We start from the raw sequence: 22,632 nt of genomic DNA, 5'->3' as shown, positions 1-22,632 counted from the left end.
CTCTCTGCCTCAACCACCTCTTCTGAGGGCACCATCCTCAGTCACCCAGGGGACACAGCCTGCTCTGGCAGCCCACAAACAGCTGAGTGGGAGACCCCAAAGGGGTCCTATTGCTGCTGGGGGTGGGGAAACCCCACACAAAACCCAACTCCATGAAACCCTGGGCAGCCTGAAGTGATGTGCAGTTGGACTGGATGATCACTGCAGGGCCCTTCCTCTTCTCCTCCCCTCTTCTCTCCTCTCCTCTCCTCCCCTCTCCTCCCCTCTCCTCCCCTCTCCTCCCCTCTCCTCCCCTCTCCTCCCCTCCCCTCCCCTCCCCTCCCCCTCCCCTCCCCTCCCCTCTCCTCCCCTCTCCTCTCCTCTCCTCTCCTCTCCTCTCCTCTCCTCTCCTCTCCTCTCCTCTCCTCTCCTCTCCTCTCCTCTCCTCTCCTCTCCTCTCCTCTCCTCTCCTCTCCTCTCCTCTCCTCTCCTCTCCTCTCCTCTCCTCTCCTCTCCTCTCCTCTCCTCTCCTCTCCTCTCCTCTCCTCTCCTCTCCTCTCCTCTCCTCTCCTCTCCTCTCCTCTCTTCTCTCTTCTCCTCTCCTCTTTCCTCTCCTCTCCTCTCCTCTCCTCTCCTCTCCTCTCCTCTCCTCTCCTCTCCTCTCCTCTCCTCTCCTCTCCTCTCCTCTCCTCTCCTCTCCTCCCCTCTCCTCCCCTCCCCTCCCCTCCCCTCCCCTCCCCTCCCCCTCCCCTCCCCTCTCCTCCCCTCTCCTCTCCTCTCCTCTCCTCTCCTCTCCTCTCCTCTCCTCTCCTCTCCTCTCCTCTCCTCTCCTCTCCTCTCCTCTCCTCTCCTCTCCTCTCCTCTCCTCTCCTCTCCTCTCCTCCCCTCCCCTCCCCTCCCCTCCCCTCCTCTCCCCTCCCCTCCCCTCTCCTCTCCTCTCTGAACCTCTCCTCTCCTCTCCTCTCTCAGAAGTGAGGAAAGCTGCCAAAGCACTGTGCCAGAGTAGGACTAGTGATAATTTCTCTTATGGAAGCAGCCCAGAGCATCTCCAAGTGACAAAAGTGGCCAGGAGAAGTGCAGTTCAGAGGGCTGCTTTAAGACCAGCAGTGTCAGGGGGCAGCCCCAGCCCCACTTTCACTCCCATCCTGCCTCAGCTCCCCTGGGGCAGGGCTGCATTCACCATCCCCAGGCCGTGCCAGGAGAGCCAGAGGCAGCAGCTCAGGCAGCTGCAGGAGCAGGCAGCCCTCTGCAAGCACACTGAGTGCTGCCCCAAGCAGCTGCAGGGATGGTTCCTGGCATGCTCAGCCTCTCCCCAGCACACCAGCTGTGTGCTGCATTCCCATTAGGCAATGGAGAAGTTGGCTGACCTACCCCCAGCACCACAGTGCCCCACTTCAAATGCCTCTTGAGCCCTTGACCCGATCTAATCTACTCTGCACATAAGCAAACAAAGAGATAAAGGCATCATCAATCACCCACTTGCAAGGCACCTTCTGCTGGAGATGATTCATGGAGGACAGGCTCACACCTTAGCCTTGCAGGGAGCCTGCAGCAGCTGAGTTGCCCAACTCCTACCACAAACAAATTGTTACCAGATGTGGGGCTGCCTGTGGTGAGTTTACACAGCCCTGTGCCCTGCTCCAGCAGAGCCCTGAGCACAGAGAGGGGGGCAAGGAGGCTGCAGATGGACAGGGAAGTCCCAGGAGGGACACTCTGGTAGCACATCTTCCTCCTCCACTTCTGAGGCTCAGCAGAGACAGGGATGGCTTCCACGACCCCAAACCTAATGATGGCTCTCTCCCTTGTCAAGAGGCTGCCAGAAGCTTTACTACCAAAGCACTTAGAAGGGTGCAAGACACCACTCAACATGGCCAAAGTCAAAGCCTGAGGTGCAGGTCTCCAAGTGTTGGGAAGGGCAGGAGCAAGGACAGGAGCAGGCAGGGTGAGCTTGCAGCACGGGAGGCAAATCACAGCCTGGGCTGCATCCAAAGCAGCATTGCAGGAAATCCAGAGAGGTGATTCTGCCACTTGGCTCTGCTCTGGGGAGACCTCACCTGCAGTGCTGTGAGCAGGGCTGGAGCCCTCAGGACCTGGAGCTGATGGAGAGGGTGCAGAGGAGGCCATGAAAATGCTCAGGGGGTTGGAGCAGCTCTGCCATGAGGACAGGCTGAGGGAGCTGTGAGAAGACTGAGAAGAGAAGGCTTCAGGGAGACTTAATAGCAACGTGCCAGGACCTGAAGGGGCTACAGGAGGGCTGCAGAGAGACTCTTTGGAGGTGCTGGTGGAAGAGAAGCTGGACAAGAGCAGGCAGGGTGAGCTTGCAGCACAGGAGGCAATCACAGCCTGGGCTGCATCCAAAGCAGTGCTGCCAGCAGAGCCAGAGAGGTGATTCTGCCACCTTGCTCTGCTCTGGGGAGACCTCACCTGCAGTGCTGTGAGCAGGGCTGGAGCCCTCAACACAGGAAGGACCTGGAGCTGATGGAGAGGGTGCAGAGGAGGCCATGAAACTGCTCAGGGGCTTGGAGCAGCTCTGCTATGAGGCCAGGCTGAGGGAGCTGGGGGTGTTCAGCCTGGAGAGGAGAAGGCTCCAGGGAGACCTTAGAGCAGCCTGCCAGGACCTGAAGGGACTACAGGAAGGCTGCAGAGAGACTGTTTGCAGAGGCCTGCAGGGACAGGCCCAGGGGCAGTGGCTTCAAAGTAGAGCAGAGCAGATTGAGATTGGATATGAGGAACAAGTTCTGCAGCAGGAGGCTGCTGGAACACTGCAGCAGGTTGCCCAGGGAGGTGGTTGAGGCTCCATCCTTGGAGCTATTCCAGGTGAGGCTGGACAGGGCTCTGGGCAACCTGATCCAGTGGAGGATGTCCCTGCTGAGTGCAGGGGCTTGGCCTGGCTGAGCTTTGGAGCTCCCTTCCAACCCAGCCCATTCCATGACTGTAAATGGCAGCACGAGACCTGAGGAGCACTTGGCATGGGAAGCTGAGCTGAGGCAGTGCTTGGACCTCTCAAAGCTGAAGTGCAACACAGCTGGGGCCAAATGATTTCCAGCAGTGTCATGGTTAAAGCTGCAGCTGTGCCAAGTACAGCCCTAGATAGAGCAACAGACCTCTGGATGGCCAATGCTGTGTCTGTGGATGCAAGACCTTCAAAAGCTTCCTCAGCTGAGACTCTTTCTTGGGGACATTTTCTTGTTGGTGTTTTGTTTGTCTCTATCCAAGCACTCTGCAACTTTAGGAAGAAAAGCAACTAAGCCAATGTAGAAATGGCTGAAATTGTGCCAGGGGAGGCCTTAGGTTGGAGGTGAGGGAAAATGTCTTTGTTGCCAGAGTGGTCAGGGCTTGGCAGAGGCTGCCCAGGGAGGTGGTGGAGTCCCCATCCCTGGAGGTGTTCCAGAGAGCTGTGGCCATGGCACTTGGGGCCAGGGTTTGGTGGCCATGGTGGGGTTGGGGTTGTTGTTGGACTGGGTGAGCTTGGAGAGCTTTGCCAAACAAGACAATTTGACAGCATCTGAACAGGAGGCAGCAGTGTGCCCAGGGGGCCAAGAAGGCCAAGGGCATCCTGGCCTGCATCAGGAAGAGTGTGGCCAGCAGGAGCAGGGAAGTCCTTGTGCCCTGTGCTCAGCACTGCTGAGGCCACACCTTGAGTCCTGTGTCCAGTTCTGGGCTTCTCAGTTCAAGAAGGACATTGAGAGACTTGAAGGTGTCCAGAGAAGGGCAAGAAAGCTGGGGAGGGGTCTGGAGCACAGCCCTGTGAGGAGAGGCTGAGGGAGCTGGGGTTGCTTAGCCTGGAGAAGAGGAGGCTCAGGGGAGACCTCATTGCTCTCTGCAACTCCCTGAAGGGAGGTTGTAGCCAGGTGGGGGTTGGGCTCTTCTCCCAGGCAAGCAGCGCCAGAACAAGAGGACACAGTCTCAAGCTGTGCCAGGGGAGGTTCAGGCTGGAGGTGAGGAAGAAATTCTTCCCAGAGAGATTGGCCATTGGAATGTGCTGCCCAGGGAGGTGGTGGAGTCCCCATCCCTGGAGGTGTTTAGGAAGAGCCTGGCTGAGGCCCTTGGTGCCATGGTTGAGTTGATCAGATGGTGCTGGGGGAGAGGTTGGACTTGACACAACCATGGCACCTGGGGCCATGCTGGTGTTGGGTTGATGACAGCACTCAGTGATCTCAGAGGGCTTTTCTGTGACATTTGCTACTGAAGGCTCTGCCTGTCTGCATGGAGCAAATCAATCCCAGCCCCCTGGGCAGCAGGTGTGAGGATCAGCCCCATGTGGGCATAAGCTCACAAAGGCTTTCTGGTTTCCTGGTGTCCTTCTTATCTCTTCTCAAAAGTGCTGGACTTCCACTGGCAGCCTTGAGAGACAAGGAGACAAAGAAGACTTCTTCTGGAGTTGTGCCACTGCCTAACCCTCCATCATCCAGCAGGATTTTCCTGATAGCATAACCCAAGGAACTCTGTCATCTGACTCTGGCAATGCTAAAGCTCTGCAATCAACTGCAATGAGCTTGCAGCTCATTAGCCATGAATTCAGTTGGTGAAAGGTTACAAGAAACCAAGGACAATTTTTTTTCCAGAGCATCTCTAGGCAGTGTTCCCAGGAGGTGATCTGGAGAGCAGCCCTGGGCAGAGGGACCTGGGAGTGCTGGTGGCTAACAAGTTCTGCATGGGACAGCAATGTGCCCTGGGGGCCAAGAAGGCCAATGGGGTCCTGGGGTGCAGCAGAGGAGTGTGGCCAGCAGAGCCAGGGAGGTTCTCCTCCCCCTCTGCTCTGCCCTGGTGAGACACCATCATATTGCATCCAGGTCTGGGCTCCCCAGCTCAGGAGGGACAGGGATAGTATCATAGTATCATAGTTATCAGTCAGGGTTGGAAGGGACCACAAGGATCATCTAGTTCCAACCCCCCTGCCATGGGCAGGGACACCCCACACTAGATCAGCCTGCCCAGAGCCTCATCCAGCCTGGGCTTAAACACCTCCAGGGACAGGGCCCCAACCACCTCCCTGGACAACCCATTCCAGGGCTTCACCACTCTCCTGGGGAAGAACTTCCTCCTCCCCTCCAGCCTGAATCTGCTGGAGAGAGTCCAAGGGAGGCTCCAAGGATGCTGAAGGGACTGCAGCACTGCCTGGGGAGGAGAGGCTGAAAGCCCTGGGGGTGGTTAGTCTGGAGAGGAGAAGACTGAGAGGGATCTGATCAATGTCTATCAATAGCTGAGGGCTGGGGGTCAGGAGGGAGGGGACAGGGACAGGCTCTGCTCAGTTGCACCCTGGAATAGGACAAGAGGCAATGGATATAAGCTGCAGCACAGGAGGTTCCACCTCAACATGAGGAAGAACTTCTGCACTGTGAGGCTCCCAGAGCCCTGGAGCAGGCTGCCCAGAGAGGTTGTGGAGTCTCCTTCTCTGGAGCCTTTCCAGCCCTGTCTGGATGTGTTCCTGTGTGACCTGTGCTGGATTCTGTGCTCCTGCTCTGGCAGGGGGTTGGACTGGAAGATCTCCCTTCCAAGCCCTGACATCCTGTGAGCTGTGATCAGCTCTCATCTCCTAACCAAGGAACACATTTTGCTCTCTTCTGGAAGTCACCTGCCTGTGTCCCCATAAAACCCCAAAGTCTTGCCTCACAAACTACACCGAGAGGCCTCCTCCTGCCAGGGGAGCACACTGCAGCCCCCTGCTCACATGGTTTACTTGAGGATGCTTTGATGGAACAGCAGGGGAGAGAGATCTGGGAGGGCTAAATCAGCCAGAGCCAGGCTGTGGCTCAGGACTGCTCCAAGCTCCCTCCCCTGGGATGCTGCCTGCTGCTCAACTCACCCCCAGGTGAGCTGAGACACACTGGGGGGATGCAGAGGAATTAGGTGACACAGAAAGTAATTCAGTTTGCACCAGGAGGCTTTACCTTTGCTTAGTTACCTGCAAGCTCTTTGTTTACCTGCCAGCCTGACACAGCATCTTGGTTGTGAGCACTGATTGGGACTTTGTTTAACTGCTGGTTCAAAGAACCAGCCTTGGAGAGGTATTGCAGCAGGGCTTCAGCTCCCAGCTGCTTGCTGCTTCCCAGGACAAAACCAACAAAATCACCTCAAGGCCTAGGATTTCTCAGTTAGCTCCACTGAGCTGATGCCCCTGAGGTGTGAATCACAGCATGGGAGGGGTGGGAAGGGACCTCCAGAGGTCATCCAGCCCAACCCCCCCTGCCAGGGCAGGGTCACCCAGGGCAGGGCACACAGGATACATCCAGGTGGGGTTGGAAAGCCTCCAGAGCAGGAGACTCCACAGCCTCTCTGGGCAGCCTGCTCCAGGCTCTGTTACCCTCACAGGGACAAAGTTTCCCCTCCTGTTCCCCTGGCAGCTCCTCTGCTCCAGCTTGCCCCCAGTGCCCCTTGTGCTGTGCTTGGCCATCCCTGAGCAGAGCCTGGCTCCAGCCCTGCACATCTTCATCCCCAGCACTGAGGGCAGCCCTCAGGCTCCTCTGCTCCAAGCTCAGAGCCCCAGAGCTCCCTCAGCCTTTCAGGAGCTGCTGTTCCTGTCCAGCTGGTGCAGTTCCCCCTTTGTCCTTGCCCTGATGGCTGCAGCATGCTAGGACAGAGGGTGGGTTTGGGGGGAGTTTAGTTTGGGTTTTTTGAGGGGGTTTGTCAAAATCTTGGGAAGATACTAAGAAGAAACTCTCTGCAGTGAGGCTGGTGAGACACTGGAACAAGGAGTTTGTGGCTGCCCCTTCCCTGGAGGTGTTCAAGGCCAGGCTGGATGAGGCCTTGAGCAAGCTGTGCTGGTGGGAGGTGTCCCTGCCCATGGCAGGGGTTGGAACTGGATGAGTTTTAAGGCACTGGTTAGGCCACACCTTGAGTCCTGTGTCCAGTTCTGGGCCCCTCAGTTTCAGAAGGACATTGAGAGACTTGAAGGTGTCCAGAGAAGGGCAACAAGGCTGGGGAGGGGTCTGGAGCACAGCCCTGTGAGGAGAGGCTGAGGGAGCTGGGGTTGCTTAGCCTGCAGAAGAGGAGGCTCAGGGGAGACCTTCTTGCTCTCTGCAACTCCCTGAAGGGAGGTTGGAGCCAGGTGGGGGTTGGTCTCTTCTGCCAGGCAAGCAGCACCAGCACAAGAGGACACAGTCTCAAGCTGTGCCAGGGGAGGTTTCGGCTGGAGGTGAGGAGAAAGTTCTTCCCAGAGAGAGTTGTTAACCATTGGGATGTGCTGCCCAGGGAGGTGGTGGAGTCCCCATCCCTGGAGGTGTTGAAGAGGGGATTGGATGTGGCACTTGGAGCCATGGTTTAGCCATGAGGTCTGTGGTGCCAGGTTGGACTTAGTGATCTTTGAGGTCTCTTCCAGCCTTGGTGATTCTGTGATTCTGTGTGTCCCTTCCAACCCAACCCATTCTGTGGAGCTGTTCCCTGTGTGTGTCCTCTATGCACTTGCAGCCTCCTGCATGCTCTGCCACAGACCTGCTGAGCACTGGGACACCTGCAGACAAGGCTGAGCTCCCTGAGCCCCCCAGCCTGCAGCAGGCAGGTGGAACAGGACAGCTCATTAGCCAGCCTGAGTTTCACTCCTCCAGAACCACACAGAGAGTTTGCTCCTTTACTGCAGGCATCGTCTTGCACCAAACCATCTGCAGATAAGAAAGCTAAGTTCCCTTCCTGCAGAGCAGCAGACATGTAGAGACCAGAGATGAAAGAGCCTCAGGAATGAGCTGCAACACTTCTTGCCTTCCCAGCCCCTGGAGCATGGCCACGAGGACCCTCTGCCAATCTCTAACCGCATTATCCAGCCACAAGCTGTGCAGAGTCTGCTGGTGTGGGACCAGGGAGCACAAGGCCCTTAAGAGCTGCCTGCTCCCTTCAGCCCCAAGGAGACAAGGATCAGCTGGAGCTCACACAATTAATAGCACTGCTGCCAGCCCTCCCAGCAGAGATTGCCTCCTTTCAGAGCTCATTTGGGGTCTTTAGGGGCCGTTGTTATTAGTGCATCTGTTCTGCTGTAAACACAATTCTCATGCAAAGCTCCATTCATCATGCTGATCAGGCAGCACTCTGCACCAGCTCTCCCGCTCGGGAGCACTCCCAGGCAGGCAAGGGAATGTCCCAGCCCTGCCTAGCCGGGGGCCATGCTCCTCACCAGCAGGATTTCTGCTGCTTTCCCCTGAGCCCGTGGCAATATTCTGAGCAGGCACCAGGCTCCTGCTGACCTCTGAGCCTGAGGCAGGTCCTGCTTGAGGCACATCATTGAGAGCAGCCTGCAGGAGAAGGCCTTGGGGGTGTCAGCTGGTGACAAACTCCCCAGGAGCCAGCAGTGGTCCCTGGCAGCCCAGAGCCAGCTGAGTGCTGAGCTGCAGCCAGAGCAGGGAGAGCAGCAGCACAGGGAGGGGATTCTGCCCCTCTGCTCTGCTCTGCTCAGCCCCCACCTGCAGCACTGCCTCCAGCTCTGGGGCCCCCAGCACAAGAAGGACCTGGAGCTGCTGGAGAGGCTCCAGAGGAGGCCACAGAGATGATCAGAGGGCTGCAGAAACTCCCCTGTGAGGACAAGCTGGGAGAGTTGGGGCTGTTCAGCCTGGAGAAGTGAAGGCTCTGGGGAGACCTCAGAGCAGCCTTGCAGTACCTGAAGGGCTCCAGGGGAGCTGGGGAGGGACTTGTGACAAGGACTGGGAGTGACAGGGTGAGGGAGAATGGATTGAAGCTGGAAGAAGAAGGTTTAGACTGGACATGAGGAAGAAATTTTTTGCAGTGAGGGTGGTGAGACACTGGCACAGGGATGCCTCCTCCCTGGAGGTGTTCCAGGCCAGGCTGGATGAGGCCTTGAGCAAGCTGTGCTGGTGGGAGGTGTCCCTGCCCATGGCAGGGGGTTGGCACTGGATGAGCTCTGAGGTCCCTTCCAACCAAACCATTCTGTGGTTCTATGATCCTATGCTACCTTACACTGCTTGGTTATCTCAGTGGATTTTACATTCTCCTGTAATTTTCTGCTCCTTGCTCCATTCCAAGACTGAGCAAATGCCAGTCCAGGCACATGGAGCTGCTGCAGAGGGAGCAGGAGGCAAACTGCATTCAGTGTGATCATGACCCTTTAACAGCTCCATAAACCACATCCGAGTCACAGCCAGGTCCATGCCAGATATCACTTCAGAGATGCCAGCTCCCCCTGCACTGAACTTTGTCTAAGATGGGTATGAGGCTTTAAAAAGCCAACTCCATCAAGACTTCTCAAACTCTGGTGCTTTGCCTGCAGAGCAGCCCACAGCTGGAGGCTTGATGTGCAGGGAAGCTCTCCTGGTGCACAACATCCCCTCCAGAGGGACTTTGATCAAATGGACAGATGGCAAGAGTCCAAGGGCATGAGACTGAACACATCCAAGTGCCAGGGGCTGCACTTTGGCCACAACCCCAGGCAGAGCTACAGGCTGGGGGCAGAGTGGCTGAGAGCTGCCAATCAGAGAGGGACCTGGGGGTGCTGATTGACAGTTGCCTGAACATGAGCCAGCAGTGTGCCCAGGGGGCCAAGAAGGCCAAGGGCATCCTGGCCTGCAGCAGGAAGAGTGTGGCCAGCAGGAGCAGGGAAGTCCTTGTGCCCTGTGCTCAGCACTGCTGAGGCCACACCTTGAGTCCTGTGTCCAGTTCTGAGCCACTCAGTTCAAGAAGGACATTGAGAGACTTGAAGGTGTCCAGAGAAGGGCAAGAAAGCTGGGGAGGGGGTCTGGAGCACAGCCCTGTGAGGAGAGGCTGAGGGAGCTGGGGTTGCTTAGCCTGGAGAAGAGGAGGCTCAGGGGAGACCTTCTTGCTCTCTCCAACTCCCTGAAGGGAGGTTGTAGCCAGGTGGGGGTTGGTCTCTTCTCCCAGGCAAGCAGCAGCAGAACAAGAGGACACAGTCTCAAGCTGTGCCAGGGGAGGTTCAGGTTGGAGGTGAGGAGAAAGTTCTTCCCAGCAAGAGAGATTGGCCCTGGGGATGTGCTGCCCAGGGAGGTGGTGGAGTCCCCATCCCTGGAGGTGTTCAAGAGGGGATTGGATGTGGCACTTGGAGCCATGGTTTAGCTGTCAGGAGGTCTTGGGTGCCAGGTTGGACTTGATGATCTCTGAGGTCTTTTCCAACCTTATTGATTCTATGATTCAAACAGAGAGCAGGCAGCTCAGAGAGCAGGCAGCTAAAACAGAGGGGGGTTGGGGGGGCTTTAGGCTGGACTCCTTTGAGCTCAACATCTCTGTCTCAGCTCAGAGAGAGATGTTCAGCAGTCCTGTGGCCAACACTGACCAATTGCAGCCTTTGGGTGCCCAGCAGCACAGCTCCAACACGTTTGATGCTCTTCTGCTTGCTGCAAAGGGAAGCAAGCCACACAGTGGCAGCAAAAGGAGAGCCTCAGGAGTTTCCTTTATCATCTCAAATATTTCTTTTTGGTGTTTGAAGACCTGCCTGGCAGGCAATAAGGGACTTGGCAGGGTGCTCCAAGGTTGCTGGAATCACACTGCTGCAGCAAAGGGTGGTGGAGGAGGAGGAGAGTGATTCCTGATGGCATCAGGCAGCAAATGCTGCTGATCAATGTGTGATGAAGGGCTGAAAATGGTTTGGTTTAAACAGGCAAGAAGTTCATCAGTCTGGGGCAGTCCCCACAGGCTGGAACAAGGGAAACATCACCCCCATCTGCAAAAAGGGTAAGAAAGGAACCAGGGAACTCCAGGCCAGGCAGTCTCACCTCTGTGCCTGGAAAGATCATGGAGCAGATCCTCCTGGAGGCACTGCTGGCTCAGAAGAATAGTGAAGAGGTGATTGGGAACAGTCAGCATGGCTTCAGCAAGGGCAAATCCTGCCTGCCCAACCTGGTGGCCTTCTCTGAGCAGGTGACAACATCAATAGCTGAGGGGAGAGCAGCTGATGTCGTTTGGCTGGGCCTGAGCAAAGCCTTCCACACTGTCCCACACCACATCCTGGTCTCCGGGCTGGTGACACATGGGTGTGATGGGTGACCACTAGATGGATACAGAACTGGCTTCAGGGCTGCACCCAAAGAGTGGCTGTCCATGGCTCCATGTCCCAGGGGAGGCCAGGGACAAGCAGAGTCCCTCAGGGCTCAGCCCTGGCACCAGGCTTGTTCAACATCCCTGTGGGTGCCAGGGACAGTGGCACTGAGTGCACCCTCAGCAGGGTTGCTGCTGACACCAAGCTGTGTGGTGCAGCAGACAGCTGGAGGGAAGGGATCCATCCAGAGGGACCTGGACAGGCTGCAGAGCTGGGCACAAGCCAACCTCAGGAGGTTCAACAAGACCAAGGGCAGGGTCCTGCAGCTGGGTGGAGGCAATCCCAGGCACAAATGCAGGCTGGGCAGGGAGTGGCTGGAAAGCAGCCCTGAGGAGAGAGCCTTGGGGGTGCTGGGGGAGGAGAAGCTCACCAGGAGCTCTCAGTGTGCACTTGCAGCCCAGAAAGCCAACCAGAGCCTGGGCTGCAGCAGGAGAAGTGTGGCCAGCAGGGCAAGGGAGGTGATTCTCCCCCTCTGCTCAGCTCTGGGGAGACCCCACCTGGAGTCCTGCCTCCAGTTCTGGAGCCCCTATGCCAAGAGGGATGTGGAGGTGCTGGAAGGTGTCCAGAGCAGGGCCATGAGGAGGAGCAGAGGGCTGGAGCTGCTCTGCTCTGGAGACAGCCTGAGAGAGTTGGGGTTGTGCAGGCTGGAGAGGAGAAGGCTCCCAGGAGACCTCATTGTGGCCTTCCAGGATCTGAAGGAGGCTCCAAGAAAGCTGGGGAGGGACTTTTGAGGCTGTCAGGGAGGGATAGGACTGGGGGGGATGGAGCAAAACTAGAAGTGGGGAGATTGAGATTGGCTGTGAGGAAGAAGTTGTTGCCCATGAGGGTGGTGAGAGCCTGGCACAGGTTGCCCAGGGAGGTGGTGGAAGCCTCCTGCCTGGAGGTGTTTGCAGCCAGGCTGGATGTGGCTGTGAGCAACCTGCTGTGGTGTGAGGTGTCCCTGCCCATGGCAGGGGGGTTGGGACTGGCTGAGCCTTGAGGTCCCTTCCAGCCCTGACAGCTCTGTGGTGCTATGATTGATCCAGTTTGGAAAGCCAGCCCTTTCAGAGGTGGTGCAGCCCAGCCCTGCCCTGCCCTGCCTGAGGAGAGCAGGGTGATAAAATGGATTTAAATATTAAACAGCAGTTGAGGCCATTCATTCCTGATGAAGGCCATGACAAACTGGTTCTGCTGCTATGCCCTGGAACAGCCTTTGAAATGCTTTGCTTTCCCCAAATTGATTTTCCCCCTGAGTCTGTGGCACTGGATGTGCCTTGGCTCACAGCAGGTAGGATCATTAGTTGGCATTGCTGATGTAACATCCAGCTGTGGGGAGCTCATAAAATACTGGTATTTAGGTCATCTTAATTAGGCCTCAAAATAAAGATTTAAGATAAAGTAGAATAATTGCATGGGCTTGAGGGTGGCTGAGCTTCTGCAGGGGAAGGAGGATGCAGAGCCCAGGCACTGTGAACACAGTTCAGCAGAGCTGCTGCTGATCTCACAGAATCACCAAGGCTGGAAGAGACCTCAGAGATCACCAAGTCCAACCTGGCACCACAGACCTCATGACTAAACCATGGCACCAAGTGCCACATCCAATCCCCTCTTGAACACCTCCAGGGATGGGGACTCCACCACCTCCCTGGGCAGCACATCCCAATGGCTAACAACTCTCTCTGGGAAGAACTTTCTCCTCACCTCCAGCCTAAACCTCCCCTGGCATAGCTTGAGACTGTGTCCTCTTGTTCTGGTGCTGGGTGCCTGGGAGAAGAGACCAACCCCCACCTGGCTACAACCTCCCTTCAGGGAGTTGGAGAGAGCAAGAAGGTCTCCCCTGAGCCTCCTCTTCTCCAGGCTAAGCAACCCCAGCTCCCTCAGCCTCTCCTCACAGGGCTGTGCTCCAGACCCCTCCCCAGCTTTCTTGCCCTTCTCTGGACACCTTCAAGTCTCTCAATGTCCTTCTTGAACTGAGGAGCCCAGAACTGGACACAGGACTCAAGGTGTGGCCTCAGCAGTGCTGAGCACAGGGCACAAGGACTTCCCTGCTCCTGCTGGCCACACTCTTCCTGATGCAGGCCAGGATGCCCTTGGCCTTCTTGGCCCCCTGGGCACACTGCTGGCTCCTGTTCAGGCAGCTGTCAGTCAGCACCCCCAGGTCCCTCTCTGCCTGGCAGCTCTCAGCCACTCTGCCCCCAGCCTGTAGCTCTGCCTGGGGTTGTTGTGGCCAAAGTGCAGCCCCTGGCACTTGGATTTGTTGAATGCCATCCTGTTGGCCTCTGCCCATCTGTCCAGTCTGGCAAGAGCCTCTCTGCCCTCCAGCAGATCAACTCCTGTCCCCAGATTTGTGGCAGCTGCAAATTTGCTGATGATGGACTCAGTGCCCTCATCCAGACCATCAGTAAAGATATTGAACAGGCTGGGGCCCAGCACTGATCCCTGGGGCACACCACTGGTGCCTGGCTGCCAGCTGGCTGTGGCACCATTCACCACCACTCTCTGGGCTCAGCCTCCAGCCAGTTCCTAACATAGCACAGAGTGCTTGGTGTCCACTCTTGTCAGTGGTGCCCAGTGAGAGGACAGGAGGTAATGGACTTAGACTTGTCCTTAGGAAGTTCCATCTAAACGTGAGGAAGAATTCCTTTCCTTTGAGGGTGGCAGAGGCCTGGAGCAGGCTGCCCAGATGGAGTCTGCATCTCTGGAGACTTTCAAGGCCCACCTGGGTGGGTTCCTGTGTGCCCTACCCTAGGTAATGCTGCTGTGGCAGAGGGCTTGGACTGGGTGATCTTCAGAGGTCTCTTCCAGCCCCTGCCATGCTGTGATCCTGTGATGGGAAGCCAGGGGACCCTCAAGAGTCAGCAGGCAGCTGGGTGCCCAGCACCTAAAGCTGCCCTGGGGCTGGTAGGGGCTGCCAGCCAACACATCTGCCTCAAGAACAGATGCAGAAGCAGGATCTTCAGACTCCCCTCTGGCAAGGCACTGGTGGTTAGCTGGTGCCTGGCTGGGGGTGAGGAGGGTTGCAGTGGGGGCTGCAGGTGCTGCAGAAGTGCCTTAAGGCACCGAGCAGGCATCCAGGGCAGTGCTGGGTGAGCAGCCTGAAGAAGGTGGTGAGGTGGTGCTGTTGTTTCTCTCTCTTTGACCAACCCCACACAGCTGTGCCTGTGGTGTTGTGGTGCACAGCATGGGAGGCTGCCACCCTTTAAGGCTGTTAACAAGCTAATGACCTACAAAGAGGTGTTCAAAAAGCAGCAGCCATCATCTGCTGCATCTGTGCCACAGGGAGCTCAAGCTCTGGTTTCAGCTTGAAGCAAAGGTTTGCAGACCAATGCAACTGAGCATGGAGGAGGAGCTCATCCTGCTCTGAGGATGCCCAGAGAGCTTGTAGAGTCTCCTCTAGAGACTTTCAAACCCCACCTGGAGGTGTTCCTATGTGAGCTGCCCTGGGTGATGCTGCTGTGTCTGAGGGGTTGGACTGGATGAGCTCTGGAGGTCCCTTCCAGCCCCTGTGGTTCTGTGAATTTCTCCCTGTAAGAGCATCTCTTGGCCTGGGACTGTGGGTGAAGGGAGGGAGCACAGTGGGCACAGAGCCAGGGACTTCTGACAGGGGCTTGTAGTGACAGGGCAAGGGGCAATGGCTTGGAGCTGGGAGAGGGGAGGTTGAGACTGGACAGGAGGAAGAAATTCTTTGGAGTGAGGGTGGGGAGAGACTGGAGCAGGCTGCCCAGGGAGGCTGTGGATGGTCCCAAGGCCAGGCTGGGTGAGGCCTTGAGCAAGCTGTGCAGGTGGGAGGTGTCCCTGCCCATGGCAGGGGGCTGGAGCTGGATGAGCTTTGAGATCCCTTCCAACCCAAACCACTGCAGCAATCTGTGGTTCCATCACAGTGCCACCAAGGTTGGAAGAGACCTCAAAGATCACCAAGTCCAACCTGGCACCACAGACCTCATGACTAACCCATGGCACCAAGTGCCACATCCAATCCCCTCTGGAACACCTCCAGGGATGGGCACTCCACCACCTCCCTGGGCAGCACATCCCAATGGCTAACAACTCTCTCTGGGAAGAACTTTCTCCTAACCTCCAGCCTAAACCTCCCCTGGCACAGCTTGAGACTGTGTCCTCTTGTTCTGGTGCTGCTTGCCTGGGAGAAGAGACCAACCCCCACCTGGCTACAACCTCCCTTCAGGGAGTTGCAGAGAGCAAGAAGGTCTCCCCTGAGCCTCCTCTTCTCCAGGCTAAGCAACCCCAGCTCCCTCAGCCTCTCCTCACAGGGCTGTGCTCAAGGCCTCTCCCTGGCAGGCTGCCCAGGGAGGCTGTGGATGCTCCCAAGGCCAGGCTGGATGAGGCCTTGAGCAAGCTGTGCTGGTGGGAGGTGTCCCTGCCCATGGCAGGGGGTTGGAGCTGGATGAGCTTTGAGATCCCTTCCAACCCAAACCACTGCAGCAATCTGTGGTTCAGTTTGGCCTCCCCTTTGTTGTCTGTGTCTAACCCAGCACACCCTGGAATGAGGACTGGTTTTTCCTTAGCATTTTGAAGTTGTTTCCTATCTTGAACCAGATCTAGCATTCGAGTTCAGACAAAGCCTGAGGGGATTTAGGCTTGCAGATTTTCCTAAGAGGATTAAGCTTCATACTTAGTTGCTCTGGAAATTGCTGGAGCTGCTTTTGATCACAGAATGTTAGAGGCTGGAAGGGACCTCTGGAGATCATCCAGTCCAACCCCACTGCCAGGGCAGGGTCAAGCCAGGGCAGGGCACACAGAACACATCCAGGTGGGGTTGGAAAGCCTCCAGAGCAGGAGACTCCACAGCCTCTCTGGGCAGCCTGCTCCAGGCTCTGCTACCAGCACAGGGACAAAGTTTCCCTCCTGTTCCCCTGGCAGCTCCTCTGCTCCAGCTTGCCCCCAGTGCCCCTTGTGCTGTGCTTGGCCATCCCTGAGCAGAGCCTGGCTCCAGCCCTGCACATCTTCATCCCCAGCCATGAGGGCAGCCCTCAGCTCCTCTGCTCCAAGCTCAGAGCCCCAGAGCTCCCTCAGCCTTTCAGGAGCTGCTGTTCCTCTCCAGCTGGTGCAGTTCCCCCTTTGTCCTTGCCCTGATGGCTGCAGCATGCTAGGACAGAGGGTGGGTTTGGGGGGAGTTTAGATTGGGTTTTTTGAGGGGGTTTGTCAAAATCTTGGGAAGATACTAAGAAGAAACTCTCTGCAGTGAGGCTGGTGAGACACTGAACAAGGAGTTTGTGGCTGCCCCTTCCCTGGAGGTGCTCCAGGCCAGGCTGGATGAGGTCTTGAGCAAGCTGTGCTGGTGGGAGGTGTCCCTGCCCATGGCAGGGGGTTGGAGCTGGATGAGCTTTGAGGTCCCTTCCTCCTCAAGCTGTCCTATGACTCTGTGGTGGCAGTGGGTGCACCCCAGGCCAGCAGTGTGTAGGAAGGGCAAATTAACTTACAGCCTGGGCTGGTGGGAGATGTCCCTGCCCATGGCAGGGGGTTGGAGCTGGATGAACTTTAAGGTCCCTTCCAACCCAACCCTGGGCAGGGTCACCCAGGGCAGGTCACACAGGAACACATCCAGGTGGCTTTTGACCATCTCCAGAGAAGGAGACTCCACAACCCCCCTGGGCAGCCCTGGGGCTCTGCCAGCCTCCCAGTGGAAGTTGTTTTCCTCATGATGACTTCTAAGTAGCTGGCAAACCACATCCACACTCAGACTGGCCTGAGGTGTGTTGTCTGGGGGTCAGTGATAAAAAGCTGCTGTTTGAACTCAGAGTCAAGTGAGAAACCTGAAGCTGAGGGTTACTTTGAACTGGGGAAAAAAAACCAACAGCCAAACCACAGTTTGGTAATCAGGCTTGCAGCAGGGACAGTGGCTGGAGGGGCTGGCAAAGTGCACGGAGGATTAGAAGCTGCTCCCACCAGCACCAGATAACAACCAGGTATTGTGGAAGCCCAGCAGAGGGATACAGTAATGAACACCCTTGCCAGGGTGACACACTGAGCTCCTGCAAAGTCCTCACTCACAGCTCAAGGGAGGAAAGCAGCTGGGTGGGAAGGATGTGGAGGAGATTGGAGAAGAAACAGTGGGAGCCTGGGAGGACTTTTATTCTTAAGCTAAGGACCTCTTAGGAGGTATTAAAAAGCAACAGCTCTCATCTGCTGCATCAGTGGGATCAGGGGTGCAGAATCAGCTCCCTGCATCCTGAACATGCTACAGCCCTCTGACTGCAGGAAAAGTCATCAGGGTGCTGGAGGGGATCCAGAGAAGGGCAGGATTCAGGCTTTGGGATAAACCTTCAGGCAGACAGTGCCCCTGGGCTCAGCACTGGGGAGGCCACCCCTGGAGTGCTGGGTTCAGTTTGGGCTCCTCGCTCCCAGAAGGACATTGAGAGGCTGGAGCAGGGCCAGAGAAGGGCAACCAAGCTGGGGAAGGGTCTGGAGAAGAGGGCTGGGGAGCAGCAGCTGAGGGAGCTGGGGGTGTTGAGTGTGGAGAAGAGGAGGCTGAGGGAGACCTCATTGCTCTCTGCAGCTCCCTGAGAGGAGGCTGCAGGGAGCTGGGGGTTGGGCTCTGCTCCCCAGTCTCAGGTGCTAGAAGGAGAGGAAATGGCCTGGAGTTGTGCCAGGGGAGGGTAAGTTTGGAGATGGAAAAGAATTTGTTTGCTGCCAGCGTGGTCAGGGCTTGGCAGAGGCTGCCCAGGGAGGTGGTGGAGTCCCCACCCCTGGAGGTGGATCCCAGTCTGAGCTGCACTGCTGGTTATGTGTTCCCAGGTGCCAGACCCTACTCTTGTCCCTGTTGAATTCCATCAGGTTCTTGCCAGCAAGCTCCTTCAGCCTCTGCAGGTCTTCCTGCAGGGTGTCTCTCCCTTCTGGAGTGCCAACCTCCCCACTCATTTTGGTGTCATCTGCAGTCATCAGGGACAGTTAGAGGGCAGAAGGACTCTGCAGAGGGACCTGGACAGGCTGGACAGATGGGCAGAGGCCAACAGGATGGCATTCAACAAGTCCAAGTGCCAGGGCTGCACTTTGGCCACAACAACCCCAGGCAGAGCTACAGGCTGGGGGCAGAGTGGCTGAGAGCTGCCAAACAGAGAGGGACCTGGGGGTGCTGATTGACAGCTGCCTGAATATGAGCCAGCAGTGTGCCCAGGTGGCCAAGAAGGCCAAGGGCATCCTGGCCTGCATCAGGGAGAGTGTGGCCAGCAGGAGCAGGGAGCTAATTGTGCCCTGTGCTCAGCACTGCTGAGGCCACACCTTGAGTCCTGTGTCCAGCTCTGGGCTCCTCAGTTCAAGAAGGACATTGAGAGACTTGAAGGTGTCCAGAGAAGGGCAAGAAAGCTGGGGAGGGGTCTGGAGCACAGCCCTGTGAGGAGAGGCTGAGGGAGCTGGGGTTGCTTAGCCTGGAGAAGAGGAGGCTCAGGGGAGACCTTCTTGCTCTCTCCAACTCCCTGCAGGGAGGTTGTAGCCAGGTGGGGGTTGGTCTCTTCTCCCAGGCAAGCAGCACCAGAACAAGAGGACACAGTGTCAAGCTGTGCCAGGGGAGGTTTAGGCTGGAGGGGAGGAGAAAGTTCTTCCCAGAGAGAGTTGTTGGCCATTGGGATGTGCTGCCCAGGGAGGTGGTGGAGTCCCCATCCCTAGAGGTGTTCCAGAGGGGATTGGATGTGGCACTCGGAGCCATGGTTTAGCCATGAGGTCTGTGGTGCCAGGTTGGACTTGGTGATCTCTGAGGTCTCTTCCAACCTTGGGGATTCTGTGATTCTGTGATAGTGTGGGTGCTCCTGATCCCAACTTTCAGATCATTTCTGAAGACATTAAACAGCTTCAGGCTCAATATTGATGCCTGGGGAGACCCTCAACACAACTGAGCTCCCCTGTGTTGCACAGGGAGCTGCTCAGAACTCCCAGCTTGCTGGTTAGTGCCCAGGGCTGCTGGCTCCACCAGCAGGGTGAAGAGCAGGCAGCCTCTGCAGAGCTCCCTCTGCATTGTTCTGTCAAGGAGCTGTACCTGGAGTGTTGCAGCCATGGCACAGCAAAGCTGGGACTGATGGCAGGGAGCTGCTAAAGCCCTGGAGAAAGGAGAAGCTGAAAGTGCAGCCTGGGAGGTTTCAGATTCAGTTGTGCCATGGAAGCTTCTGTGGAGGAAGTTTGTGTCTGGTTGGTATCAATTGGATTTAGGAGGCTAAGCAGAGCAGAACAAAAAATCCCCAAAGGCTAATGGCCATGGTGGTGGTGAAGGAGTCTCCATCCTTGGAGGTGTTAAGAAACTTGTGGCCACCATGGCACTTGGGACCGTGGTGGTGTTGGGTTGGACTTGGACATGAAAGTGGCACTGAGTGCACCCTCAGCAGGTTTGCTGCTGACACCAAGCTGTGTGGTGCAGCAGACAGCTGGAGGGAAGGGATCCATCCAGAGGGACCTGGACAGGCTGCAGAGCTGGGCACAAGCCAACCTCAGGAGGTTCAGCAAGACCAAGGGCAAGGTCCTGCAGCTGGGTGGAGGCAACCCCAGGCACAAATGCAGGCAGGGCAGGGACTGGCTGGAAAGCAGCCCTGAGGAGAGAGCCTTGGGGGTGCTGGGGGAGGAGAAGCTCAGCAGGAGCTCTCAGTGTGCACTTGCAGCCCAGAAAGCCAACCAGAGCCTGGGCTGCAGCAGGAGAAGTGTGGCCAGCAGGGCAAGGGAGGTGATTCTCCCCCTCTGCTCAGCTCTGGGGAGACCCCACCTGGAGTCCTGCCTCCAGTTCTGGAGCCCCTATGACAAGAGGGAGCTGGAGGGGCTGGAAGGTGTCCAGAGCAGGGCCAGGAGGATGAGCAGAGGGCTGGAGCACCTCTCCTGTGAGGACAGACTGAAGGAGTTGGGGCTGTTCAGGCTGGAGAAGAGAAGGCTCCCAGGTGACCTCATTGTGGCCTTCCAGGATCTGAAGGGGGCTACAGGAAGGCTGGGGAGGGACTGCTCAGGATCTCAGGCAGTGCTAGGACTAGGGGGAATGGAATGAAGCTGGAGGTGGGGAGATTGAGGCTGGAGGGGAGGAGGAAGTTCTTCCCCATGAGAGTGGTGAAGCCCTGGAATGGGTTGTCCAGGGAGGTGGTTGGGGCCCTGTCCCTGGAGGTGTTTAAGCCCAGGCTGGCTGAGGCTCTGGGCAGGCTGATCTAGTGTGGGGTGTCCCTGCCCATGGCAGGGGGGTTGGAACTGGATGACCCTTGTGGTCCCTTCCAACCCTGACTGATACTGTGATACTTGATAATGGAATGGAATGGAATGGAATGGAATGGAATGGAGTGGAATGGAATGGAATGGAATGGAATGGAATGGAATTAACCAGGTTGGAAAAGACCTTTGAGATCATCAAGTCCAACCTCTCACCCAGCACCATCTAATCAACTAAACCATGGCACCAAGTGCCTCATCCAGGCTCTTCCTAAACACCTCCAGGGATGGGGACTCCACCACCTCCTTGGGCAGCACATCCCAATGGCCAATCTCTCTTGCTGGGAAGAATTTGTTCCTCACCTCCAGCCTAAATCTCCCCTGGCACAGCTTGAGACTGTGTCCTCTTGTTCTGGTGTTGGGTGCCTGGGAGAAGAGACCAACCCCCACCTGGCTACAACCTCCCTTCAGGGAGTTGCAGAGAGCAAGAAGGTCTCCCCTGAGCCTCCTCTTCTCCAGGCTAAGCAACCCCAGCTCCCTCAGCCTCTCCTCACAGGGCTGTGCTCCAGACTCCTCCCCAGCTTTCTTGCCCTTCATGTTAGAGGCCTCTTGCAGCTGATTCTCTGCTGGTTCTGTGTGTGGCCCAGCTGGCAGCTGTGGCCAGAGCAGTCTGTGAGCTTTGCTGGGCAGCAGCTCTGGGGCCCTGCTGACCTCTGCTGTTGTGCTCTCCGCAGGCGCCGGCTGATCTCCCAGCGCTCTTCCCTGGAGACTCTGGAGGACATTGAGGAGAATGCCCCTCTGAGGAGGTGAGTCCAGCTGCCCTCTCTCTGCTTCCCTGTGCCCAGGGCCCCTGCACAGACAAGCCTGCTGCCCCTGCCCAGGTGGGAAAGGATCCCAGTGGGACTGCTGTTAAGGTGACCCCCCAGTGGGTAAACTCTTGGTGTGGAGCCTCAGCCACCCTGCCAGCTGCTAGGGGACATCAGCAACACATTCCCTGCCCTCAGGTTGTTGAGTAAAGAGTCAATATTGAAATAAAATGCCAGGGAATGAAGAGCCAGGTTTGAGGAGCAGAGTTTAGGTGGCACTAGGAGGAGGGAGGAGCCTCTGATGGGTGAAGTGCCTTTAAAGGGTAGGTGCAGCTGGTTTCATGCAGCCAGCTTGTGCAGGCTGCTCTTAGTTGTGGTGTCAGGTCTGATGGGTTTCCACTCTTCCTCTCTCAGCTCATGCAGTCTTGCTTTGGAAACCAGTGTTGGGAGCCAGGTTTGGTAACCAGGCTCCAGGGAGACCTTAGAGCTGCGTTTCAATAGCTCAGTGGGACCTCCAGGCAGGCTGGGGAGGGGCTGTTCAGAAGGGGCTGTGGGGAGAGGATGAGGGCAGTGGTTTGAAACTGGAGCAGGGCAGAGTTAAGTTGGGCACCAGGAGGAAGTTCTGCACAGATGAGGGTAGTGAGACACTGGCACAGGCTGCCCAGGGAGGTGGTTGAGACTCCAGCCCTGGAAACATTAAACATGAGAGTTGCTGTGGCCCTGGGCAACCTGCTCTGGCTGGAGGAGTCCCTGCTGAGTGCTGGGGGCTTGGACAAGATGACCTCTGAGGGTCCCTTCCAACCCAGTGCAATCTGTGAAGCTTTGAATCTGTGGCTGTCCTTCTGTGGTGGCTGGTGGGTTTGTGGCTGCCACCTCACTGCTGAGCCTGCCCCCAGCCTAGGCAGAGCAGCAGCTTCAGGGTGATTGTATTTCTGCATCCAGATGGCCACAGCACCTTTGTGGTCAGCAGTAATTAGTCACTGGGCAGTCCTCTGTGGTGGTGGAAAATGGAGCAACTGCTTAAGAGCTCAGGGATGGGCTGACCAGGAGGCTGACCAGTGTGGGCTCTGCTTCCAGGTCCTGCTTGGCAGGGCAGCAGCTTCGTTCTGGGAGGCTCTGTCTCTTAGGGCTGAAGCCCAGCTGGGTTACATGTTGGGTAGTGATGGGACCAGGGGGAATGGATCCAAGCTAGAGGAGGGCAGATTCAGGTTGGATGTTAGGAAGAAGGCTCTGAGGAGACCTTCTTGTGGCCTTCCAGGATCTGCAGGGAGCTACAAGAAAGCTGGGGAGGGACTTTTGAGGGTGCCAGGTAGAGTTAGGAATAGGGGGAATGGAGCAAAACTAGAAGTGGGGAGACTGAGATTGGCTGTGAGGAAGAAGTTGTTCCCCATGAGGGTGGTGAGAGCCTGGCACAGGTTGCCCAGGGAGGTGGTGGCAGCCTCATCCCTGGAGACCACATGACTACTAAACCATGGGGCTCAGCAGGAGCCAGCAGAGAGCACTTGCAGCCCAGAGAGCCAAGCAGAGCCTGGGCTGCAGCAAGAGAAGTGTGGCCAGCAGGGCCAGGGAGGGGATTCTGCCCCTCTGCTCCACTCTGCTGAGGCCACAGCTGCAGCTCTGGGGCCAGTTCTGGAACCTCTGTGCCAGGAAGGATCTGGAGGGGCTGGAAGGTGTCCAGAGAAGGGCCAGGAGGATGAGCAGAGGGCTGGAGCTGCTCTGCTCTGCAGACAGCCTGAGAGAGTTGGGGTTGTG

General features: G+C 57.0%; 1 protein-coding gene across 1 annotated transcript in view; it reads left to right on the top strand.

Annotated features, from left to right (window-relative positions):
* CABLES1 (Cdk5 and Abl enzyme substrate 1) overlaps nt 1–22,632 on the top strand; it is a 123,544-nt gene that overhangs the window by 35,905 nt on the left and 65,007 nt on the right. The window contains exon 2 of the mRNA XM_068165464.1: nt 20,809–20,880. Within this exon, the coding sequence (XP_068021565.1) occupies nt 20,809–20,880 (72 nt within the window). The remainder of the gene's footprint in view (nt 1–20,808; nt 20,881–22,632) is intronic.

The sequence above is a fragment of the Melanerpes formicivorus genome, unplaced genomic scaffold (genome assembly GCF_026170545.1).
Source record: "Melanerpes formicivorus ecotype bairdi unplaced genomic scaffold, bMelFor1.0.p_v2 SCAF_89, whole genome shotgun sequence".
Taxonomy (NCBI): domain Eukaryota; kingdom Metazoa; phylum Chordata; class Aves; order Piciformes; family Picidae; genus Melanerpes; species Melanerpes formicivorus.
Note: the sequence above shows the minus strand (reverse complement) of the source record. Positions and strands in the feature narration are given on the sequence as shown.